The 23,056-nt window shown below is 40.0% G+C and overlaps 1 protein-coding gene across 1 annotated transcript in view; it reads right to left on the bottom strand.

The window, feature by feature from the left end:
* The window catches only part of grin2bb (glutamate receptor, ionotropic, N-methyl D-aspartate 2B, genome duplicate b), a gene marked incomplete at its 5' end in the record, with an annotated part of 45,175 nt that overhangs the window by 5,852 nt on the left and 16,267 nt on the right, over nt 1-23,056 (bottom strand). The window contains 9 exon segments of the mRNA XM_014004896.1: nt 566-804; nt 7,085-7,272; nt 8,211-8,371; nt 11,421-11,650; nt 13,695-13,820; nt 15,027-15,180; nt 17,041-17,212; nt 19,114-19,319; nt 19,492-19,606. Coding sequence (XP_013860350.1) covers nt 566-804; nt 7,085-7,272; nt 8,211-8,371; nt 11,421-11,650; nt 13,695-13,820; nt 15,027-15,180; nt 17,041-17,212; nt 19,114-19,319; nt 19,492-19,606 — 1,591 coding nt within the window.

Below are 23,056 nucleotides of genomic sequence, written 5' to 3' on the forward strand. Positions count from 1 at the left end.
GAGCAGACACTGATATCACATGTACTCTCTCTCCCTTTATGCCTTAGAAACTAAAACAACTGGGCCCTTTTAATTGTCTTTCATGAATCTATCCCAATTCTTTTGTCATTAAACTTTGCATTTCTTATTTATTTATATATTTATGACACTTGAAAGTTGATTTTAAAACAAGCATTTTTAAAGCTGGAAAATTCTGTAGTCATAGAGAAATCCATGGAAGTGCTGATTAATGCATTTTTGATTTAATTGTGGTAAAAAAAATTCAACTGATTAAAGGCATGCTCTATAAATACTTAAAATTAAGCTGCTTTCATTTAAATAAGATGTATACAGAGGGTTTTGTCTCTAACTAAATATGATGCTGTACAGAAGGATGGATAAAGATAAGCACTTCTGAATGTTGTTGTTGCCTGTTTAGAAAATCCACAGATAAGCCAGGGGAGTTATCACATCTACCTGACTGACCTGAAACAACCACAGCCCATAGTTTGAAACCAGATGTTGCTGGGGTGTTTTGGTCAGGAGGACAAAGCTTTGAGCGCAAAGAAAACCTGCGAACACTCACTCTGCTGATGGAGAAGGTCAACCCGGGTGTCCCCGAACACACTCCCATGAAGCAGAAGCGCAGCTGCCAGTAGAACAAATGTTCGCAGATGAAAGTGATCAGTGACAGAACCATGGCAGCCCCGAGCATGTAGAAGACCCCCGCCATGTTGTCCACATCCAGCTGGCTGCTCATCACCTCATTCTTCTCGTTGTGGCAGATGCCCGTCAGCCACAGGGCCTCCAACTCCTCCATCTCACCTGAAGACGCAAACACTCATATCAACGTGGTGTCAGGAGGGAGACGCTCATCTATTATTTCCTTTCTATACATTTCTATTCTGGTCTGTTATATTTTGTGGAATTGTTTCTATTTTATTTTTAAGCTGGGTTTTTTTCCCGCTCTATTGTTTAGTTGTTCACACCAGAGCTCTGTACTATAAAGCAGGATTATTGGCTTATCGAGGTAACTTCAGGTTCAGTTTGGAATTATCAGCATCACAAAGCTGGTTCACTTTTTGAGTTTATGGCAAAGCTGGAAAATCTAACCAGCTCAGTTTAGATTTTCAATGTATAAATCACACATCAACACACTAATCAATGTCTTTTCTTCTTGATAATTTTTCCTGAGATTTACCGTTATGTTTGTTTTTGAAAAATGTCTTCATGAACAGATCTCAACAGAATGCAGTAATTACAGTCCACAAAACAGAAAATGATTGCTCTCTAAGGTTTGTTCCTGCCAACATATTTTTAAACAAAGAACTAACTATAATGAATATTTTGTTTTGAGATACTTCTACACTATAAAAGGTTTCCTGATGTTTAATCATAAAAAATAACGTTTGTCACCACACTGCCTGCGCTTTCACGTTGATTGCCACAGAGATCTTATAAAAGTTTGAAAGCTTGAATAAAATCAATGAAACATTATACATTGCACAGAGATGAGTAAGCATAAAGCGATCAACTCTGTTTAGTGGAACCACTTTGGTTAAAACTTTCATTTTTATCATAGTAATTTTCTGTTAAAGTATTTTTACTTTTTCTTAGTTATTTCTTTCAAGTACGTTTTACACCTCTGCTTGTTTCCTAATACAGTCTGAGTTTTATTCTACTGTTTTTAGTCTCTTTGTGTTGCATGTTGCTGTTGGGTCTTCTTATTTATTTATTTATTTATTTATTTATTTATTTATTTATTTATTTTAGTTTTTAATTTTTTCATGGTTTACCTCCTTTGTGGTTCTGTTCTCAGAATGTTTTTGACATTTTCAACTCAAAAGTGGCAGAGAAAGGAAATCAGCTTGGCTTTAACAAAAGTCGTGTTTTTTTCCCTCGTAATAGCACCACCAAAAATCTAAAGTAAATGAGAAAAAACACACACACCACTCACACAAAAACAAAACAAAACAAAAGTAACTGACATGTTATGTGAGGTAAATTGCTCTCTGCAGCCCTACCTGGTTGGACCCTCCTTTTACAAAAATAAACACAACAGCAGTGAAGTCGCTCTCCACACCAGGTTGGAGACATTTTTGTTCGTTCTTTAGTAGAAAAACAGATCGAGTTCTGGGGTGGGATTCACGTCAGGACCCCTGGTGTCATTTCTTTATCAGAAAACGCCACTTTTTTTCAACAAATTCAAATGGAATACAAAATATACAGAGTATTTGAAATGAAAAAGACATTTATAATTTTTAATGATTAACTCAACATTGAACAGATATTCAGCTCCAACACTCATTTACACGTAAACCCTGCTGAACGAGCACCCACTGCTGTCTGAACAGTAAGCCCTTGTTTAAAACTTGGCAATATAAACCAATAATCCCATCAAGAAGAAACTACAAAAACTGAACTTGTCTTTTTATTTCATCTTTCCCTTTCATCCTTTACCTTTTAACGTTCCTTTTCTTTTTGCCCTGAATATGCATTTGTTCTCATTTTTCTGCATGCATGATGTGCTCAGTGTGTCGTTAGAAAGACATTCCTTTGCAGATGACGTCACGCTCACACTGTGAGTCAAACAGCGCTCGTCGATGAGCCTGATCACCTCACCTGGAATATCGTATGTGTGCTGACAGCAAAGCAATCCATGTGGAGTGAACGGGAAAGGTCGGTCGTGTTGGTTGACACTGCTTTACACAGCAGAATGAGATCTCGGCATCTTTTCAGAAACACACACGGCTGATCTCTACGTAGCACACATTAAAGCTTATACGCACAGTATATTCATGTCCCAAACTCATCCTACACAAGATGTTTCAAACCGTCTGTGTTGAAGCCTGAGTCAGTCTAAAGACTTTGATCCTCGGCGAATGTTTTCTCTGAGCTGACCTATTTGTCCATCACACAGGCTACAATGGAAAGTGATAGCACCTCGAAGGCCACTTCAGTATGCGATGTGACAGGAGGGAAGCAGCTCGGGGGACGTGAACCGTTACTGTTGTTGTGTTCTTCGAGGGCACGAGTTCACAACAGGAACATTTGTTTGTTTTATGTCAAGCTTTTCTAGAGGGAGTGAATGAAAAAAAAAAGAGCTGCCAGCACTCCAGCTGGTCAAGCGCTGAAGAAAACTCACTCTTTTATTCATTTATTCCCTGACAAAGCAACCAGAAGTGGAACGACTTAAATGAGACAAAACTTTTAACTCCTCTTTTTCACAATTAAATCATTCTGTTGGGGTCTAGACAAAATGGAACTGCTAGGCTTTAGTTCCACCTTATTGTAACTCCACAAGCCCCTCTTTCACCTTTTGAGGCTGTCTCATTAAATCCAAACAAGGCGCTTTACACCCCGCCCCCTCCAGCCTCTAGATCGGTCCATTCCAGTTTGATAGAGGGGTTTACGACTATATAGTGGTGCAGAAACTTTTTATTTACAAATTAATTAAAATATGTCGCCCCTCGCACTGTGACTGCTGGATATGGGCACCAGTGACCCACGCGACCCTGAAAAGGAAGAAGCGTGTACAGAAAATGGATGGATGGATGGATGGATGGATGTCAGCAATGAAATTTGTCTACCCAGCCTTACATGTTAGAGCCAGAGTCTGACCCAGAGCCAGAGGAGGATGAAGACGACAAAATTGTTGTTGCTAAGTCCATACCTTATTTGGCAGTTCCTTCACAAATACTGTGACTTAATAATTCAGAAAACATCATAGAAAATAGAGAAAACTGAATGAGCTGAAACATATGATTCAATACAAATACTGTATATCTATACAGCAGCAGGACAAAAAAACTAAAATTTAATTTTCTGCATTTGACTTCAAGTAAACATAAAAATGTATTTAATGGCTAAAAAAGTGGATTTTGCATATGTGCCCTTTAATATATACAACTATAAAGTAAATAAATATAGGTTTTTAACCATTGTACCACAATCACATGGATAATCTTATTCTGTCACTTGCATGTGAGATCTTCCATCACAAAAAAAAAAAACCCTTTAAGTTTACACGTCAAAAAGCCAATCATAAATAATAATTATTGAAAAATCTGTTTACATCTGCCTGTGTTATTTTCCAAAGTGTAATCCAGCAGATAAAATCATAAATAAGGGGGCGGCTGTCAAGGTGGGCATAAAGCAGGTTAGGACAATTATAATGTGGGCGAAAGTGGATGATGAAATAATATGCACAGCCTAATATGAAGGAAGGACAAATGTAGGACAAACTGTGCCTCATATCAGATTAATCACAAATTCTATGCTAAAGATCTTATTTCAGCAGGATAACTATACAGTACACGTATGATCAGTTTAAAAACAGTCTTCTTGTTTTGTAGTCTGCATAAATGCCATACACGACAATGGTCTTGTAATCCATACAAAAACAGATTTATAAAAAATATATATATTTTTGTCAGTTTGTGATGGTGAATTCAGGAGTTTGAGTAAACCGTTGATCCACCCACACAGCTCCAACTCATTCAGCAATCTGTGACTGATGTGGCACTGAGGAAAGCAGTTTAAGGTGTAGCATGCCGTGGAAAAATAGCAGGTATTGACCATGCCCCTATCTGCCCACGCTGGCTCTGCCATTCACACATTCAGCTGTGTGTCGACCTCAGCTGACAGTTCAAAGAAGTGACAACAATTGGTCCTTATTTTGTCGCCAAACCCTGCAGGTACGGTGCAGCAAAGAGCAAACCGTCCTGCCTTCAAGGGCGGCTATTTAAAGGGATCCAGAGATGTAAGTGGGGTCCTTGATGTAGACAGCTACTGCATTGGATTCATTCATTCATTTATTCACTTGAATAGCCACCTGTGGCTCGGGCATAAAAACTGATGACAAAACAAGCAGCAGAGAATTATTGAGAGGAAGCCACACGGTTTGCTTAATAATTATGCCACTAAATTTGTTTCAGATTTTTTTTTATTCACATCTCATATCTATGGGCTTTGTTTAGAGCCTGAAATATAAAACCATTTAATGAGCTACTGTGTATTTTACTAAAACTATAAGAAAGTAATCATTGAATGTACACTTACAATTAATTAACATTTGAATTGCTGGAGTCAGCTGACTGAGACAGCTTTACAATGAAACTAAATCATTCTAGAGATTCAGGTTTATGTCTGGAAGCTGATCTTTGAGCTGCTCAGTGAGCTAACAAGCATGCATATAAAAATAATTCATAATAAAAGAACGAAAAGCAGGAATTTTAAAATGTCTAGTCTTTAATAGTAATATTACTCTGAAAAAACACTTTTTGCACAACGTTGCATTCCCTGTTAAAATAAGATCCAAGATGTATTATTGTGCAAAACTTCCACAGGCTTGAGTGTTGCCTGATTTGGAATCATGTAAAGTAACTTGGCCTTGACAGTGTCAAACATGCAAGATTAAAAAAATGTTTTTATATAATAGGAGATAAAATAAGAACCTTTTTCATTATGTAAGAGTCCACTTTGAAGGCACTTACTGCACGGTGAACGTGTGAATAAATAAATGATAAATGATGATTTTGATTTAAGTCTAAATTAAGGAAGTTTTATTCCATCTTTATTAGACACGGCTTTAAAAATTAAAGGCTTACTTCAAGACTTGTGGGCTAAAATTTCCTTTATGAAAATTTATTGCTCATTTATGATTATAAACGTATGAAATATTCATCAATTAAGAGCAATGGCTTACAAATGCTCCTGAAACCTGCAAAGCTAAATAATGTTTCCTGCTACCTGGGTAATGTGTGTCTTTGTAAATGTACCTGAAAACAATGGAGCAGATGCCTCTGTGGTGAGTTTAATATCTTATTTCACGGACATGCTTGTATCAGATTCAGGACTCAACATGCCATGCACATGAATATTTACATGATAGGGATGACTGTGGGACCACAACATACACAAATTCATACAGAGTTAAATATGTTGGATATGATCAGCCAGATGAGAGGAAAATGACAACATTTAACGGGACTTTAACTGTCACAAAGAGCAGATCTTGAGTCCTGCGTGTCAAATGGTTGCAGTAAATTGACTATCAATAAATGAAAAGATAAACTGACAGGCTGTAAACCTGAGCAGCAATGAATCACTTCACTGAGACGTTTTAAAGCGTGAGACGCTGCTCTATAGACTTTTTTATTCATTTTCCCCACAGAATTTATATTTCATCTCTGCCATGTGCCAATAAACAGAGGCTATTTTTTAAATCCTAATGTCAATCACACAATATATTCAAAAGGTTTTAGTGTTTGGAGAACACAGTGCTGGGCACAGTTCCCCTAAAGCACTAGTAGGGGAACTAATTTCTTGATTAGTGCTTTAGGGCTTTTGCTATTTTTTAATTCATTAAAAGTCTGTAAATTAAGGGTTTTTAACATTTTTTAGGGCTTTTAACAAATTTTAACTAATAACCCATAAATAATGATTATTATTATTATGATAAATAAAACTAAATTTAGAAGCACTAACTGAGTTCTTGAAATGTTATTGATCAACATTATTGTTGACAGCTGAGGGTGAAAGCTATCACACGTGTATTCTACATAGTACATATTGTCTCATGTTGACTCTGAGGAATGTTCCATGGGTCAAATGGGTTATTTTAGCGCTTTAAAATTAGCTTTTACTAAAAATTTTCAGTGCGTTAGTGCTTTAGAAATAGAGGACCTAAATATTTGAGTTAGTGCTTTGGGGTTAGTGCAACAAAGTTTTAGATTAGTGCTGCCCAGCCCTGGTAGAACGTTTCCCCCAACATTTTTTTTCCATCTGACCCGTGTTGTCGGCTTTGATGCTTCTTGTTTCTGTCAAAACAGTTTTTCAAACACTGTCCAAAACTTCCGCACAACTAAATACCCAGTCTCTCATGATTCAAGTTTTTATTTCTTTAACGTGAGCAGGTCTTTACAGGTCTAGAATTATTGTACCTGACTGTTGAGGGTTCTGCACCAGCCTGGCTTCATCCTGCAGCTCAACACCAACACTGACCTCCACTGACAAGACTCCATTTAAACAAATGACCGTTGAACAAACCAAGTCAAAGCAGGAGTTTGTGTACTTTGTGTGGTTGTGGTTCATAAATCCGTACCATCTCCAAACAGCATCAGAATGGCCAGATCCACGGCTCGTTTCCAGCCCGAGTCCTTTTGGATGGCGATGCCGTAGCCGGTGGAGGCGAAGACTTTGCCGCTGCCGATGGTCACAAGTTTACAGCCCTCATCTCTGCCGGCCATGTAGTTCAGCACTGCCGCGTCGTAGATAAAGGCATCTAGTTTTCTGCAAAGCACAAAGATTAAAAACAAATATTAGAATTAGGAGTTACTGTAAAGAACCCTCAGAGGTATAGAACAACCTGGTTATCGTTGTAACTTTTAAAGTCGATATTTAGAAGTTAAACACAGGAAAGCAGGCTAAGAAAGTGTTTAGGGTTCAACCAGTCCCTTTTTAACTCAATTCTACTCTGTTATAAGTCACTTCTATTTTAGGTTGCTCTGTTGTCATGGAGTTGTTGAAGATGTGCTTCATGAAGTTCAAAACTTCACCCCCTCCTGAAGAGCCCCCACCCACGGGTTCCACGTCGAAAACAAAATGAGTGGCGCTTCTTCTCGTTTGCCCCCAGCTGCGGCTGTGTGGGTCTAGTAATGATCAAACCGTGTGGCTTTGTGAGCCATGATCTGTTCGTTCCGTGTTTTAGCTGCGAAAAATTCTTATATTTTCTGTATAATTGACAGTCTTGAAGTCAGATGTCAAAGTGACATGACAGGTCTCCAGCTGCCATCAGTGTTTTCCTCGGGGCTCTCCTGTGGCCGTTCAACGCCAGCGGAACATCACAGCTTCTTATTCTCTCAGCGTTACTTCATAACATTTTGTGAGGACAGGAAAAAGAAAAAAAAAACAAAAGAGCAGAAAAATTTACAAAATATGTAGTTATCAAGCAGACACGTTGATTTTTCAGAGACAAGTGTAAAGCAGATTTAGACCCCCACTGGGTGCTCTTTCACATTTCCCCCAAACTCTCCTTCTTCCTCCGTCTCCCTCTCTTTAACATTTCATCACACTTCCTTTGTTTTGCATCAGTTTGAGACGTTCCAGATCTTTAACACTGTCTCTTTGATTTCTGCTGACATCCTTTCAACTCCCTCCATTTCTTCATCCCCCCATCTGTCTCTCCAGCCCCACCCAGCCCTCCCCCCTCCTCTCCGTTCCCTCCTCACCCGGTCTTCAGGCTGTACAAGGCCTCATCTACATTCTTCTGGTGGAAGCTGGTCATGTAGGCGTGCATGTCCCTGTAGTTGTTGCGGATGTTGCGTTCTGTGCTTCCGTTGGGCACGGTGCCAAACCGGAAAGGCGGCGAGAACTCGTTGGGCTTCTGAAACTGTGGTGGAGAAACAGTACAAGGAAAAGTACAATAGGCAGTAAAATCATTGTGAGAGTTACTAATAATTATTTTATTCTTAAATTTCTAGGTCCAACTTGGCATCACTATGGAATTTAACCGGTTCATTTGGGGAATTTAAAGCTTTACTTTAAAAATGCAACTATCACAACCAAATATCTGTCTGGTTCTTAGCTGACTGAGGTTGTTTTTTGCTCAGTTCTTGAGCTTTTTCAGAAAGTCTGCATGAAATCAATTGAGCCAATATGAAAAATAAACTTAGATCAAAGTATGACTGTTGAAATGTTTCCACCTTGTTAAATATATTTTATGAATGTCCTGCTGCATCTCAGTAATGCAAGTAGAAAAGATAAATAAATTGTCAGTCCTCTGGATAAGTTCTTTAATGAAACGTTTCGTCTCTCCTCCGAGACTTCTTCAGTCTGAGGTGTTTCAGGTGAACTGAGCCTTCTAAGCACTGCCTCCACATGGTGGACAAACAGGTTAGTCACATGCAAAAGAGGGCCATCAGCCAAACAGGCTTAGTGCCCTGATCATCACCAATTGTTCACAGGGGGCTGAGCCATACTTGCAATAACAGCATTGTAAAAGGAGGAACTGAAAACGAAGGCCTCCACCTCTGTTTTATGTTTGACTTTTTTTCCCACAAAGATGGCTTCCTTTACTCCTCTCTCAAACCAACGTTCCTCTCTATCAAGGATGAGAGCATCTTCACCCCTGAAAGAGTGACTGTTGGCCTGAAGATGAGAGTAAACTATAAAATTCTGGCCTGATGATGTTGCTCTTCTGTGTTGGCCCATTATTTTGAACAGTGGCCTAAACCTGTTTGTCCACCATGTGGAGGCAGTGCTTATAAGGCTGAGTTCACCTGAAACTCCTCAGACTGAAGAAGTCTCTTGGAGGAGAGACGAAACGTTTCACTAAAGAAGAACCCATCAGGAGGACTTACTTTTTTCATTATATTTTATGAAATTGGGCTATTGCTGATTATCACTCACCACCAAAAAGGAGAAAGAAAAGGAAAAGGTATTTTTTACACATGCGTACATGTGACCAAACCATTTTATAAAGAACAAATTTTAATAAATTATTCAACACAATTATTTGACCAACTTGTTAAAGTATGAGCAAAAATCTCAACATGTGGTGGGTGATATTTTCATTTATTTAATGTTTGAGTGTCAGAAAACAGGTGAAGCATGGAGAAAGTAACTCGGCAAAAGTTAACGAACATTCAGAGACTGTAAAACATTAAATAAATTACTTGTTTCCAGAGAAAAAGATTTGCTTTTATCTGCTGTATCTTTTATCAGGGAGTGTTTCAGATTCTCATAGAAGATGCTGAACATCCATGGCTTTATTACAGAGATTAATTCCCTTTTTTTTTGTGCTGCGTGATCTGGGAAAGAAATACTTTGCTGATTACAGAGGTTTATAAAAGTCAGCTCATCACCGGTCATCAATATTGCTCTGATTATCTGAAAGCTGAAATTTGCCCGATAATGTTGAGAATGGAGGAAAAGAAGTTTTGTGTGTTCTGAGAGAAAACTCAGGACTCAAAGATTCATGAAGACTTTTAGGCGGTGTCACTGACAGGGTTGGGTATTTCATAAATAAAACTAACAAGAGGGTTGATGGATGGACTTGTGTTATTACATAAAAACATTGTTTAAAAGTATCTGCTGTTGTGTGGCCTCTGTCAAGGTTGATTTTGGGTTAAATGTTTCTGTGTTTTATCAAGCTCATGGTCACAATTTGTACTCGGTTCAATGTGGACTATCATGGTTGTGTTTTTGTTTGCTTTTTGCTGATGAGTCCGGTGTTCAGCTCTCGTTGTGTCATTTAGCTGGTTTTGTGTTTGGTTGCTATTAATTTTGCTCTCTGGTCTGTTGTCTCAGTTCAAACCCCCGGGTGTCACGGTGTTATTATTGGTCAGATGGATGTGGACTCACACCACAGACCCTGTCGGCTGTTTCTGTAATTACGGTGACAGGCTCTAGCGTTCTGTCTTTAAACTGCTTCGCTAACCTGCATTTAAATTGTTGTTTTGCAGTTGAAGGGGTTCAAAGGTGCTGTTGGATTACTTGAGAAGGGAGTTTTAGGTTAATTTTTTTGTCTTGTTTTGTTTTCTGATGAGGAACTGAGGGTTCAGAAGGTCCCGGTGCAAGTCATGGCTTACACCTCCTTTAATTATATTGCTGAAATAAACAATAATACATTGATTAGGAGCAGATTTTAAAATAAACTGGGTTGCAAATTATTCGCCGAGCTTGACTGGGTTTGTTCCTGAAGGTCTGTGCAGCTTATAGTGGTCCATCTCTGCAAAAACAAGCAATCCAGCTCCATCAGAGTTATCTTTGGCTTCAGAAAACTTTTCTCTGATTCAATTCTGGGATCTGGAGGGACTTAAAATGCTACATAAGTTCAGTCCATTTACCATTTAATTTCCTCCTTACTTAGTCTGAGTTTTGGTGGATGACCCTCTTTAACCAGGTTTGCTGTGGTGGCATGATTTCTTCATTTCATGATAACAGTTTTAATGTTGCTCTGTGTCTTTGCCATGCACTCCTCTGCTCCTGTACATTTGTTGTGTCAGTCAACAATTATGTGGTTTCTGAAGGTAATGTCCGGGGCTTCAAAGCAGAAGGGGGTGAATGCATGTGCATGCACTACTTTTCAGTTTTAAATATTTTAGTTTTATGTGAAACAGGTCCCCTCCCCTTTTAAACTTCAGCAATCTGGAGTGTTTTGTGTTACTTGTAATTAAATAAAACATTCATTTAAATTTCAGGTTGTGGGACAACAAAACAGAAAAAAATAGTAAAGACACACTGATTGTTAAAATTCCCTTTCATTATTTCAAAACACTTGTTTTATAAGTTTAATTTTGACAAATGTTTTAAAATGATTCTGCTTTACAGGCTATAAAGAAACGTGTAAGTGTGATGAAAAGAGCTCTAAGCTCACACTCACTTTTACACACCTGCTCCTTTACTCAACAATCTGCAACACTGTGTCGATTTCGCACCTTTTTGTCTGACAAGCCCGACACCTGGTCCACGTACTCCTCCTGGATCATGAAGGCAGCCAAGTTGGCAGTGTAGGAGGCCAGGAAGATGACAGCAAAGAAGGCCCACACTGACACCATGATCTTACTGGTGGTGCCTTTAGGGTTCTGAACAGGAACGGAGTTGTTGAAAACCAGGCCCCACAGCAGCCAGATGGCCTTGCCGATGGTGAAGGAGGGACCGCCAGGCTCTGGGGGGAACAGAGTGACAGATGGGGTTCAGATTATGTGTTTACTTGTGGCCATTATTGTGGGAGACATCTTTCAGATAGCTGTGGGATAAAAAGAAAAAAAAAAAAAACGAAATAAAAAAATCTAGATTTATTCCTATCACTGAATTTGTCAGAGCTCGCCACATGTGCAGTTCCCAACTACTCCTGCAGCCACTGCTGACAACCTGTTTTTACACACTCGCTGTGTTCCACCTACCTCTATGTCTGTATGACAAGGTGTCAGGAAGCAAATACTACCTCCAGGAGCTCAACGGTGGAGAACGCGAGAGCGGGGAGGGGGCAGACGGACGCGCAACAGGCTACAATTATGCTACAGCTGGAGCAGCAGTATAGAGCAGTCTTACATAACCCAGCGATTAAAGCACTCAACCCGTATAACGCTGCTGCAAGACATAAAGAAAACAGCTTCCAGACTATTTATTTATGTGATTATTACGCATCTGATCTTTAACAGAAAACAAGGCTCCGAGGCACCTTTCTGAATGTATCTTGAGTGGCTGCTACTGCGGCAGACTGATGGAAACTGAAGGAGAAAAAGGCAGATTGAGTCTGAACCACCTGAATCTGATAGGATCATTGATTTTAACAACTTGCTGAAATCGCATTTGATTCAACATTGATTCTCTTCTGTCGTACACCATTCAGTTTGACCCATATTCTCAGTGTCTAGCTGTAGCTCTCGTTTGGAGCAATGATTGTTTATTTTTTTGGAGGTGTAACAATGGCGCTGGTGCAATTAAAAGGGCATTGTAACGCAGGAACAGGGGATTCCGTGTTCACACAGTGAGGCTTAGAATACTTAAGATCACCTATCTCGTCCTCTTCATTAGTGGAAGAGCTTAAGTGACTGTCAATGCAGATAAGCCTTCAAAGACATCAAGTAGAAACTCCCAGCGCTCCAGTTGCACTCATTCAGACAGAATTGTCAAAGTAATTTAACACCTGGAGTTTTCCGTCTGAACGGTGCGTTCAAGGAAAAGAAAATTGCAGCCTACGTTTTCATTTCAGCGTATTACATAGCCTGGTGTTGTGCTTCACACCTGCCTTTTTGTAGCATGAATTAACCTGGCCGTGTGTGTCTGTGTGTGTACTTGTTTTGCCTACAGAGTGAGGGTTTTTAAATCAACAAAGTGAGGTCATTTTTGTTCGCAGCTCTACTGTACTTTATTAGTCAGGTTTAGAGATATGGTGTGATTTAAGGTTTGGTTCAGGTTAGGGTTAACCAGTAATGGTTAATTTTACTAGTTAGGTTTAGAGATATGGTGTGATTTAAGGTTTGGTTCAGGTTAGGGTTAACCAGTAATGGTTAATTTTACTAGTTAGGTTTAGAGATATGGTGTGATTTAAGGTTTGGTTCAGGTTAGGGTTAACCAGTAATGGTTAATTTTAGGGAAAATGTCTGGATTAGGCATAAACACAGTTATAAAAATGCAGTGGTGGGCACGGTTCCCCTAAAGCACTAAAGCACTAATAGGGGAACTAATTTCTTGATTAGTGCTTTAGAGCTTTTGCTATTTTTTAACTCTTTAATGGATTAGCACTTGCTAAATTTAGAAGCACTAACTGAGGTCTTTAAATGTTATTTATCAACATTATTGCTCACAGATGAATGTGAAAGCTGTCACATATTTTGTTTATATGCATATATCTATAAGGTTACATGTCAAACTCAAGGCCCGCGGGCCACATGTGCCCTGAGGGTGACTCCTATTTGGTCCGGCAAGGGCACTAAGTGACAATATTCTACACACAGTAAATATTGTCTCATGTTGACTCTGAAGAATGTTTCATGTGTCAACTAGATTTTTTAGCGCTTTAGAATTAGCTTTTGCTAAATTTTTCAGTGTTTTAGTGCTTTCGAATTAGGGGGCCTAAATATTTGAGTTAGTGCTGCCCACCACTGCAAAAATGAATGGAAGTCATGGAAGGTCCCCACGGGGTTCAAGAACAAACCTGGCTGTGTGTGTGTGTGTGCACACGCAGAGTGTGTGTATTCTCTCACCTCGTCCATCTGCCAGACAGCGGTTGTAACCCACCGGGCTGAAGTACTCGAACACGAAGACGGCTACGGCCGACACGATGAGCAGCATCACGAACATCATGACCCAGACGTCAGCGCTGAAGGGCTCTGACACAAGAACGAGAAGGAGGAGAACGTGTTTACAGGTGGATGTGCTGGGAGAGGACGTCCATTAACGCGTCCTCCCCTCCGTGCCGACTGGATTATTCGTGTTCAGACAGTTTTCTGTTGCGCTCCCTCATGTTTATGGATTTTATGTGAGATTGTGTCAACGCCAACAAGAGTAAAAACTAATGGAGAGGAAACGAGGTGTGAGTAAAACCATGTTGTTGTTGAAGCGAGCACATTTTTATTTCCAGTCTGACAGCTGTTCTTGGTTATCTGCCTTCTTCAGCAGAGCAAATTCAACCAGGTGTCAGCTTAACGCACAATGTTTGCGTGATGCCTCTTAAACTCTACCGTTAATAAAAACTGTTACTGTTTGTTTGCTTTTTGAAAGTGAAAAAAAAAAAAACAGTTCATATTTAGCCATAAAATATGAAAGAGGATTCAGAATTCTAAGTTTAAAGTCAGAATACTTTTTTCCAGTGGCTTTAATCCTCTAATAATAAGAAGCAACAATAAGAGCTCAATGTGACAAAATTCTGTACCTCGCAAAAGATATAGTGGACTTAAACCTTTTCATTTGAACTCTCACTATTTTAAAAGTTCTTCTCTTGGTTTTGTACAGAGGTGTGAGCAGTTGAGATTTTATCTCAATACATTTATCTTGACTTTACTTTAAAATTAATGTCTTAGGTTCCGGAAATATGAGGAATTTATCTTAAAGTTGTAACAGCAAACATTTGTCATCACCACTCATCTCAGCACAACCATAAATCAAAAAAAAAAAAAAAAAAAAAGGGATGCTAGCACTAACCCTGTTTTTACTTTTAGGAATAAAACCACAACAATGAGCGCAGTGGATCAAATAAGATCCAAAACTCTTTTCTGTTTTTCTCGCCACTTATTAAACCTGACAGGGCACACCTGTGAAGTGAAAACCATTTCAGGTGACTACCTCCTGAATCTCATCAAGAGAATGCCAAGAGTGTGTGAAGCAGTAATCAAAGCAAAATGTGGTTACTTTGAAGAACCTAGAATATAAAACAATATTTTCAGTTGTTTCACACTTTTTTGTTAAGTATATATATATATTCCACATTTTAATTTATAGTTTTGATGCCTTCATTGTGAATCTACAATTTTCATAGTCATGAAAAAAAAAAGAAAACTCTTTGAATGAGAAGGTGTGTCCAAACTTTTGGCCCTCACCTAAAAAGGCCGAAGGGGAGACGGTTCCGTTACTCCGGGACACCATGACGCTGATCCCCGTCTCGATGAAAGGCACAGAGAAGTCGATGACCTCTGACCTCTCCTCGTTGATGGTGAGCGAACCCACTGCCATGTGGGCATTCTTGGCCACCACCTGAGGGCCGAACAGACGGACACAGAGAGAGAGAATCATGAGCTCAAACTGTCCACCCTTTCAGCTAAAAACCTTATAAAGATCAAAGCAGCCTTGTTTCTGAGTGTGTCCAGGTTTAATCTGCTGTGAGTTTCTGAAACTTGTGGCCATAATTTAAACAAAAACCCCAAACTGTGTCAGTGATATCTATTGCTGAGTAAACAAAACAATATACCGTTACACACTCTCGTCTCGTTCCATTTCTTCCTCGAGGGCCTGATCTCTCACTTCATTGTTTCCTGCATCTGTTTTCCTCCTCATTCAAATGAAATCATTAGCTGCTCGCTTGGGCATTAAAATGTGTACTGCACATTTGCATAGCACAGCCATCATCTAAACGCACACCTCAGGAGTTTTACACCGCAAGCCATCAGCTCAAGATGGACCCAAGATGTTAAGTTGTGACACAATCAGTTGAACCGGGCCGGATTGTGCCAAATGTCAAACGTGTCGTGTGCACAGGGGAGATGTGGGCCTTTGCCTGAGGCTGCTTTCTCCCTCCACTCCAATTGTTCTCGCTTCCTCTCCACATCGTCTGTAGTCTTCCTCCCTCTCTGATTAGGAGTCCTCATTAGACCCTCCTGAGGTTTGCTGGATCTGATCACAGCTTCCCCTCAGGCCAGGTTGTGAGACACAAGGAATATAGTTGGCATGACAGAGACGGTGGGAAACTAACAAACCAGCTTGATATTCAAACAGTATAATCAAGACTAGCAAAAGAAATAAATAAAACTGCTCTTGGCTGGCTGTGGAAACGTTCGCTTCAAGTGTTTTGTCGATTTTAAAATGCTGAGAAGCAGAAACTGTATCTCTGCGGGGGGAAATAAAGGCAGCAGAAGTGTTGGGAGGATAAAATGAAAAGAATAAAGAACATTCAAATGTTGAATAAATAAACCAATAAAATATAAATGAATCATTCACGCTGGGCCACGTGTGCGGCCCCGCCGTCACAGAAAGAGCTCTGTCACATCTGTTCAGGTTCTTGCTGACATCTGCCTGAGGCTAAATTAAAAGGCTACACCTGGAACAACAGCTCCTCTCGCTCTGCGTATCAGCCGACGTTAAATCGATCTGTGCTAGCTGAAAAGAGCTTCTCCGTGCGTTTCAGGTGTCACTTTGTGTCTACCGTGTCAAAAGCGCGGTGAGTATCCCTGAACGCGCGGTAAAGCAGGAAGCCGCCGGTGACACGGCGTCCGCGCTGACGAGCTAAACGGCTGAACGGGGGCACAGCTGTGATAAATATACACCTTTACTCCACTGGCTTTGATGGAAATGAGAGACATGTACAGTATATACTGTTACTTTATTTTGGATAAAAACTGCCCCGATGTGTCACTCTGGTGATTCAGGAACATTTGCATGGTGATATCGCCTGCGTTCTGCTGCAGTGCTCTGCCAGCTGTGAAATCCACAATCAGCTGGTGTGCCAGCAGGTCTGCACGAACTGTCACTGTGGGTTTTTTCAACCTGCTTACAGACAAGCCAGAGCTTCTTTCCACTGTTGGGAAAAACTACCCCTCATCATTCAATTCACAAGATGATGGTTGGGTATTCATAGAACAAAAGTAGGGACTATAAGTGGGCCTGGCCCTACTCATTCCTTGGCAAGGCCCACCCAGTCTAATAGTGTACGTTTTCCCTTTTTGGCTCTTAAATTATAAACCATACATTAAACATTGTTCCAGTTTTCTTTTATTTAACAAGTTGTACAAATTTTCTGGCCACACCCACTTCCGTTTGGCCCACCTGCAAACTCCATGCCCCCCACCCCTGAACAAATATTGACAGGTGTGCAGGGAACGTTAAAGCAACCCCCCTCACCTCTCCAACCATGCCGTTCCAAGTCCCGTTCACCTTCTTGCCGTGCTTGCCGTTGGTGACCAAGTACAGGTCGTAGGTGAACTTGACCGTCTTGGCGATCTTCTTCAGGATGTCGATGCAGAAACCTTTGCAGCAGCGCTTGATATAAATTCCCGAATCACCCGTGTGATTGCTTCAGGAGGGAAAACAGAATGGAGAGACAAGAGAAGGACGTTTCAGCCACATTTTTAACCAAAAAAAAAGGTGCAGAAGATCATCATGAAATATTTTGATCAAGCTCTTGTGAAGACCCACACCTCATAACAATAAGTAAGATTTTTTTTTGTTTTAAACAAAATAATATTAATAAAATCTCTGGGAAAACTCATTAATGGTAAAACTATAGATGCACAAATGAACAATGCAGCTACCATTTTTCAACAAAAACAAAAAATAAAATGCCACATCTGTTTGTGTGGGTTTTGTAAGTAAGTTTTAAACAGGACACTGTACACACACACACACACACACATACACACACACACACACACAAAAATCCATCTAAGGAAGCCAGCAGATTGTGTTGAATCTTCACTTCATCACAGTCTACCATCCTGAGAAGCACATTGGCAACCGTGGAGAGGAAAAACTCCCTTAATTAAGTAAAAAGCAGAAAAACTTTTCAGAGTATGGCTTTTGTTCTCACACAAGTAAATACTGTATTTATTGGTGTATAATATGATCTCATGTATAATACGACCCCCCCCCCCACTTTTGAGCTTAAAAAGCATGAAAAATTTAATCCTCAAACTACCTCCAATTTCATACAGACTTCAAGATTTTTCAGACTATTGGACTGTCCATTTTATTTTAACAACATATGTACTAAAAGGTATTTTGACAACAAATAAATATCACCAAACTATGATTTTTAGCATCATATGAATTCTGGTATTTTACACATAGTCCACCAGGATGCACCAACTCAAAAGTCAGAGACTTCACATGAGATTTGGACCATCTTCTGGGGGAAAAGCAGATTACTTCCTACTCGCGAGCGCCCCCTCTGGTGGGGAAACTTTTTTCAGGGATACAAACTTTTTCAGAACACCGGTAGACGGCAGCCATTACAGACGAACATGTTTGTTGTTGTTCGAGGAGCAGCCTGGTCACACACTAATGTCATTAGTTCGTTATCATTACTAAGGTACAGGAATACTCCCCCCACTTTTTTTCACATCATGTTGCCTGCCTGGATCTGTTATTGTCTCGCTCTGAAGCACGGAGGAGTGTCACAGGTGAGCTTGTTTCAACTGCTTTTTATGACGCGGTCTCATTTCCGGACTCAGGCATTTTGCGTGTGAAGCTGATATTTCAGTTAAAATACATAAGTAAAAATATTTATACGAGTACAATACTACCCCCCAACTTTATGGATGATTTTATGGATTAAATTTTACGTATTATACTTGAATAAATATGTTAAGTTTAAAAAGTTGCCCAATTGTACAGCAATAACAGTCAGAGCCTGACTCAACGAGAGGCAAACATCTGACCAAGTTGTGCCAAAATGATACAGCTGCAGGAACAGTGGCAGCTTTGGCAGAACTACCAGATTAAAAAGTCTTACTGGTTTTCATGTGTTCATGTTGTTTATCACAGGTGCTTAAAAAACATGATTAAAAAAAACGCTGAATTACATGGAATAAACTGAACACATGGGTTTAGTCATCTGAGCCATATGTGTCACTCTGTGTTCAAAGACAACACGGCTTTTCGCATCTGGCTGATGGAATATTTTCATCTGAAAATAACCCTGCCAATCCTTATAATTATAGTGTGTGTGTGTGAGAAAAGATGCTGATAAACGAGGGACATTGATGAAAGAAAAACGAAGTTAGAGGATGTGGAGCTGCTTCGGGTTGTTTCAGGTAGGTCAGGGATAAAAAAAGAGACCATGCTCATCACTCTCTGAGAGCGAGAGGACCCAACGTGAAGATGAAACGGGGACGGACACTGAGCCCACGTTCCAGTTTGCAGAGGTGAAACAAGTGGAAGTCATCACCGACGCAGCCGCAAAGCAAACACCCTCACCTGAGTTTTAGCTGCTTGCGACACGGCACTGTGTTCCTCATGCAGGTACCACTGAGGGGGTCCACGTCTTCCACGATGACGAACGGCGCCTCCTCCAGAGTCACGATGGACAGGTGGTCGTCTCGCTCCTCCACGTCTGAGTACAGCTCGAAGCGAGGCCACACGTGGTACCTCATGGTCAGAGAGCCTCGCTCCCACTTTCCAACCTGCGTGGGGTGAGAGCGGCGTGAGAGCTGGGTGATGAACAAGCAGTAAAATCCACTTTTTAAGTGGCAGGGAGACACTCAGGACAAAGTGACAGACGTCACATCACAGGGTGAAAAACACCGGAGCAGGAAAACAACCAGAAGGTGGATTAGAGGAAGAGAAGACATTTACCCTGTCCCACTGTCGGTCCTTGTCCAGAAGTATGATGACCAGCTTGGGGAACATCTGGTGGCCTTTTTCACTGAATGACAGGTTCCGACCCTCAAATGTCACATTCATAACATACCTGAGGAATACAAAATCTACTGTGACATGGTTGAAGAAAAGAATCAAACAGTGTTCACTCATACTTTCAATTCCTCAGATATTGTGTTAATATGACCCGGTGGTTTTTTACAGATAATGACCCCGATCCACAGGGACTTCAGGGCCCAAAGGATCAGTAAAGTTCCAGATTCTGCAGGATACCCTTAGAGTTTCTGATGGTGTTCCACGCATTAATCAGATTCTGCTTACTAACTTTGCTCATGTGTTTTTTTAATCAAACCATCATTCTCAGACATGTTTCTACTTCTAACACTGCATACAATAATAACTGTTATCATAAATGTATATATATTACACAGAAACACACAAACTGTAAAATTGACTTAATAGCTGTCTCACTTAGGCAATGAACAGTATGTGACTTGTGTCACTATGACTCAGTGCTATCATTCACTGCTTGTACTTGTAACACCAGAAGTGTCCTTTTGATTGAATTCAGAAAATACAGTCTTGTGGGGCAGCGGAGTGGTGCGCTCTTCTTGCACGAAGACACAAGGAGCTCTAAAACGTGAGTTTGTGTTTTATTATCACTCTCAACCAAAAGTAAAGAAATAATAAAGTTTGCAAATGACATCTCTAAAAAGCACTGTCTCACATGTCGACCAACATCAGCCACAACAGCATGAAGATAAGTGGTAAATCCAGTGCTTCAGATGGATGGATGACAGATCATTTTGTACAATCCTGACACTCCCCTCATTACACTATTATTTTTAGTATTTTTTTAGGTTTTATTTCATTCATCTGTCAGACATCTGTGTTCCACATGACATCATTCGAATGAACAAATCTTTTTTCCAAAGTTTTTCTTAATTTGCTCAGATCTAAGTGAAACCTCTGAGACATGCTACGGTCAGGTAGACACATCACTTATTCTACAAACTGATGCCACCAATGACATTGAATAAACTGACATTTTTTTCCTCCTCTTTATTCAGAGGCAAAACAAACAAAAATAATAATAAATATCACAATAACTTTAGCTTTACGACACAAAGAACTGCAAAACAAAAACAGCTGTAATTTCTTTTTTTTGCTTTGTTTTGTTTTTTTAGACATCATTCATCGTTTCCTCAATGATTATCATGCATGACTGTGACAAAGCAAGCCAGATGTTAAATAAATAAAATAAAATAAAATAAAAGCAGCTCCTTCAATGTTGCAAGTGCACAAAGCAGGAGTGGACATGTGCAAAGTAGGCTGAGATGTCATTGTTTTGCCAAGATCTTTGCTTATCAAGCACAGATGGATAATGCCAAAGTTTTAAAAAGGCTCCACTTTGCCAAGGTTTAGTGACAAAAAAAATCCTCAAAAATATTAAAATAACACAGCATGAGGAGGAGAAGTGCAAATGCAGCAATGAAAGTTTGTTTTATAAAATCTGTTTCTGCAGAACAAAGGCTCTAAACTACGATGAAACGGCTGAAGGTTCAGGGTTGTTGGATCGACCACCATCTCTTTTCACTCCCCGTTTCATTGTGAAGTATTTCTTTAGGCTCAAACCTCAGATAATAGAAGTCGAGATGTGTTTGGAGGTTAAAACGAAGAAGAAGAAGGTGCTGGAAAATTCTAGTTCAAGTTCAGTCTATAAACCGTCAGTGAATAAGATAGTTTCAGATGTAGGTAGCTCAAACCAGAGGTGGGGACTCAAGACTTGAGTCACACTTAAGTCCCTACTTTTAGAGACTTGAGACTTGACTTGGACCCCAAAGACTTGAGACTTGACTTGGACTCGTGGTTTGAGACTCATGAACAGTGCAAGTCTTTTCACTGCCAGGCTCACGATTCTCACTCCCTCAGTATACATCCATGCTTCGCTCCCCCTCGCCTGAGAACAGGAGGGGCCAGCGCCGTCCAGTGTACGATGTGTACCCTACCAGACAAACAGAGCTTCAGCAGGGCAGGTGTGTTGCAGCAGGCAGCTTCTCTGCCATTCATTACAAGCTTTGCTTACAGATACTTTATTCAATGTGATGACAAGAGACTGGCTGAATGCAAAGTGTGTGGGGTCCAAATCCAAAAATTGTTTTTGTGATGATTTGTGCATCCCTTTTACTTTAAGAATTCTGGTTCATCATCTTTGCTGACATGCATTTAAATATATTCTTCTGGTATTTTATTGTAAAATCAGCAGAAGACTTGTTGGATTTATTCTTTGTCAATGAAGATATAATTACAGTATAATTACAGTATGCTTTTGTAAGACTACAATGCAAAATACAGTTAACAATACTCTAAATGCTTGATTGTTGTTATTTCAACCTTAACCTTATCTGTATTTTTAAAACAGTATTATGTTTTAATAGTATTATTAAAACATAATTATATGTTTTAATATTTTATTAAAATATAGTATTATAGAATATAATCTAGTATAGTTAGAATAACATTGATCAAACTGCCAGTTAGGTGAAACATGCAACGAGACTTGGACTTGGGGTCAAAGACTTGAGACTTGACTTGGATTTTTGGTCAAACAGTTGGACTTGACTTGGAGCCAAAGACTCGAGACTTGACTTGGACTTGCAAAAGAAGACTTGTGCACATCTCTGGCTCAAACACAAAGTAAAGGGTTGATAAAATGTTGGGATTGTCGTCACTTCAGACGCAGAAATATATGAACGCTCTCAGAACCACTTCCTAATAAGGACATCTTTATATCCATCTGTCTATTTTCTGTACTCGCTTCAAAGTGCTATTTTTTAAATTCTAGTAAACATCATTAAAGAAAGTGTTTATGACCTCGTGAACAACCTATTTATAAGACATTAATAAATTCTTTTCCACGAAGTGGTGCACGCTCGGTGTTTAACTAATTTCATTTTCTTCTCCTTGTTATTTTTAACAGTGGTCGTAATAACCTTGATAATTTATGCACCAAAGACACAGGAGCAGAACCTCTACAAAGGTGACCCAGTTTGAAACATATGGCACCTGAGGAGGACTGAGAAGCACGAGGGAGAGCGGAGTGACGAGCAGCGAGAGGTAGAGGAGGAAGGAGAGGGAGTGTATTCACCGCCTGGTGAATCCATATCAGTATATACAGTATATGTGTCAACAAGTGTAGAGCGCTGGCAGATAAGCTGGAATCATCGCTTTCGCTTGCAGCCGCCTCCTTCTCTCCCTTCCTTCTCGTTCTGATCTGTGGGCTGCCATCACCATGGAGATGCTCTGCCTCTGAAGCAATCCACCGGAGAAATAAATATCTTGAATGCAAGCAGCAAGGAGCTGTGTGTGTGTGTGTGTGTGTGTGTGTGTGTGTGTGTGTGTGTGTGTGGTCTGATTTGGGTCAAAGAGCCAGTACCTCACAGCAAGGAGCGACGGCTTCGACCTATGATTGGATGTTAGGAGAGGGGTATGTGTGTGTGTGTGTGTGTGTGTGTGTGTGTGTGTGTGTGTGTGTGTGTGT

This window comes from Austrofundulus limnaeus, unplaced genomic scaffold (assembly GCF_001266775.1).
Source record: "Austrofundulus limnaeus strain Quisiro unplaced genomic scaffold, Austrofundulus_limnaeus-1.0 Scaffold27, whole genome shotgun sequence".
Lineage (NCBI taxonomy): Eukaryota > Metazoa > Chordata > Actinopteri > Cyprinodontiformes > Rivulidae > Austrofundulus > Austrofundulus limnaeus.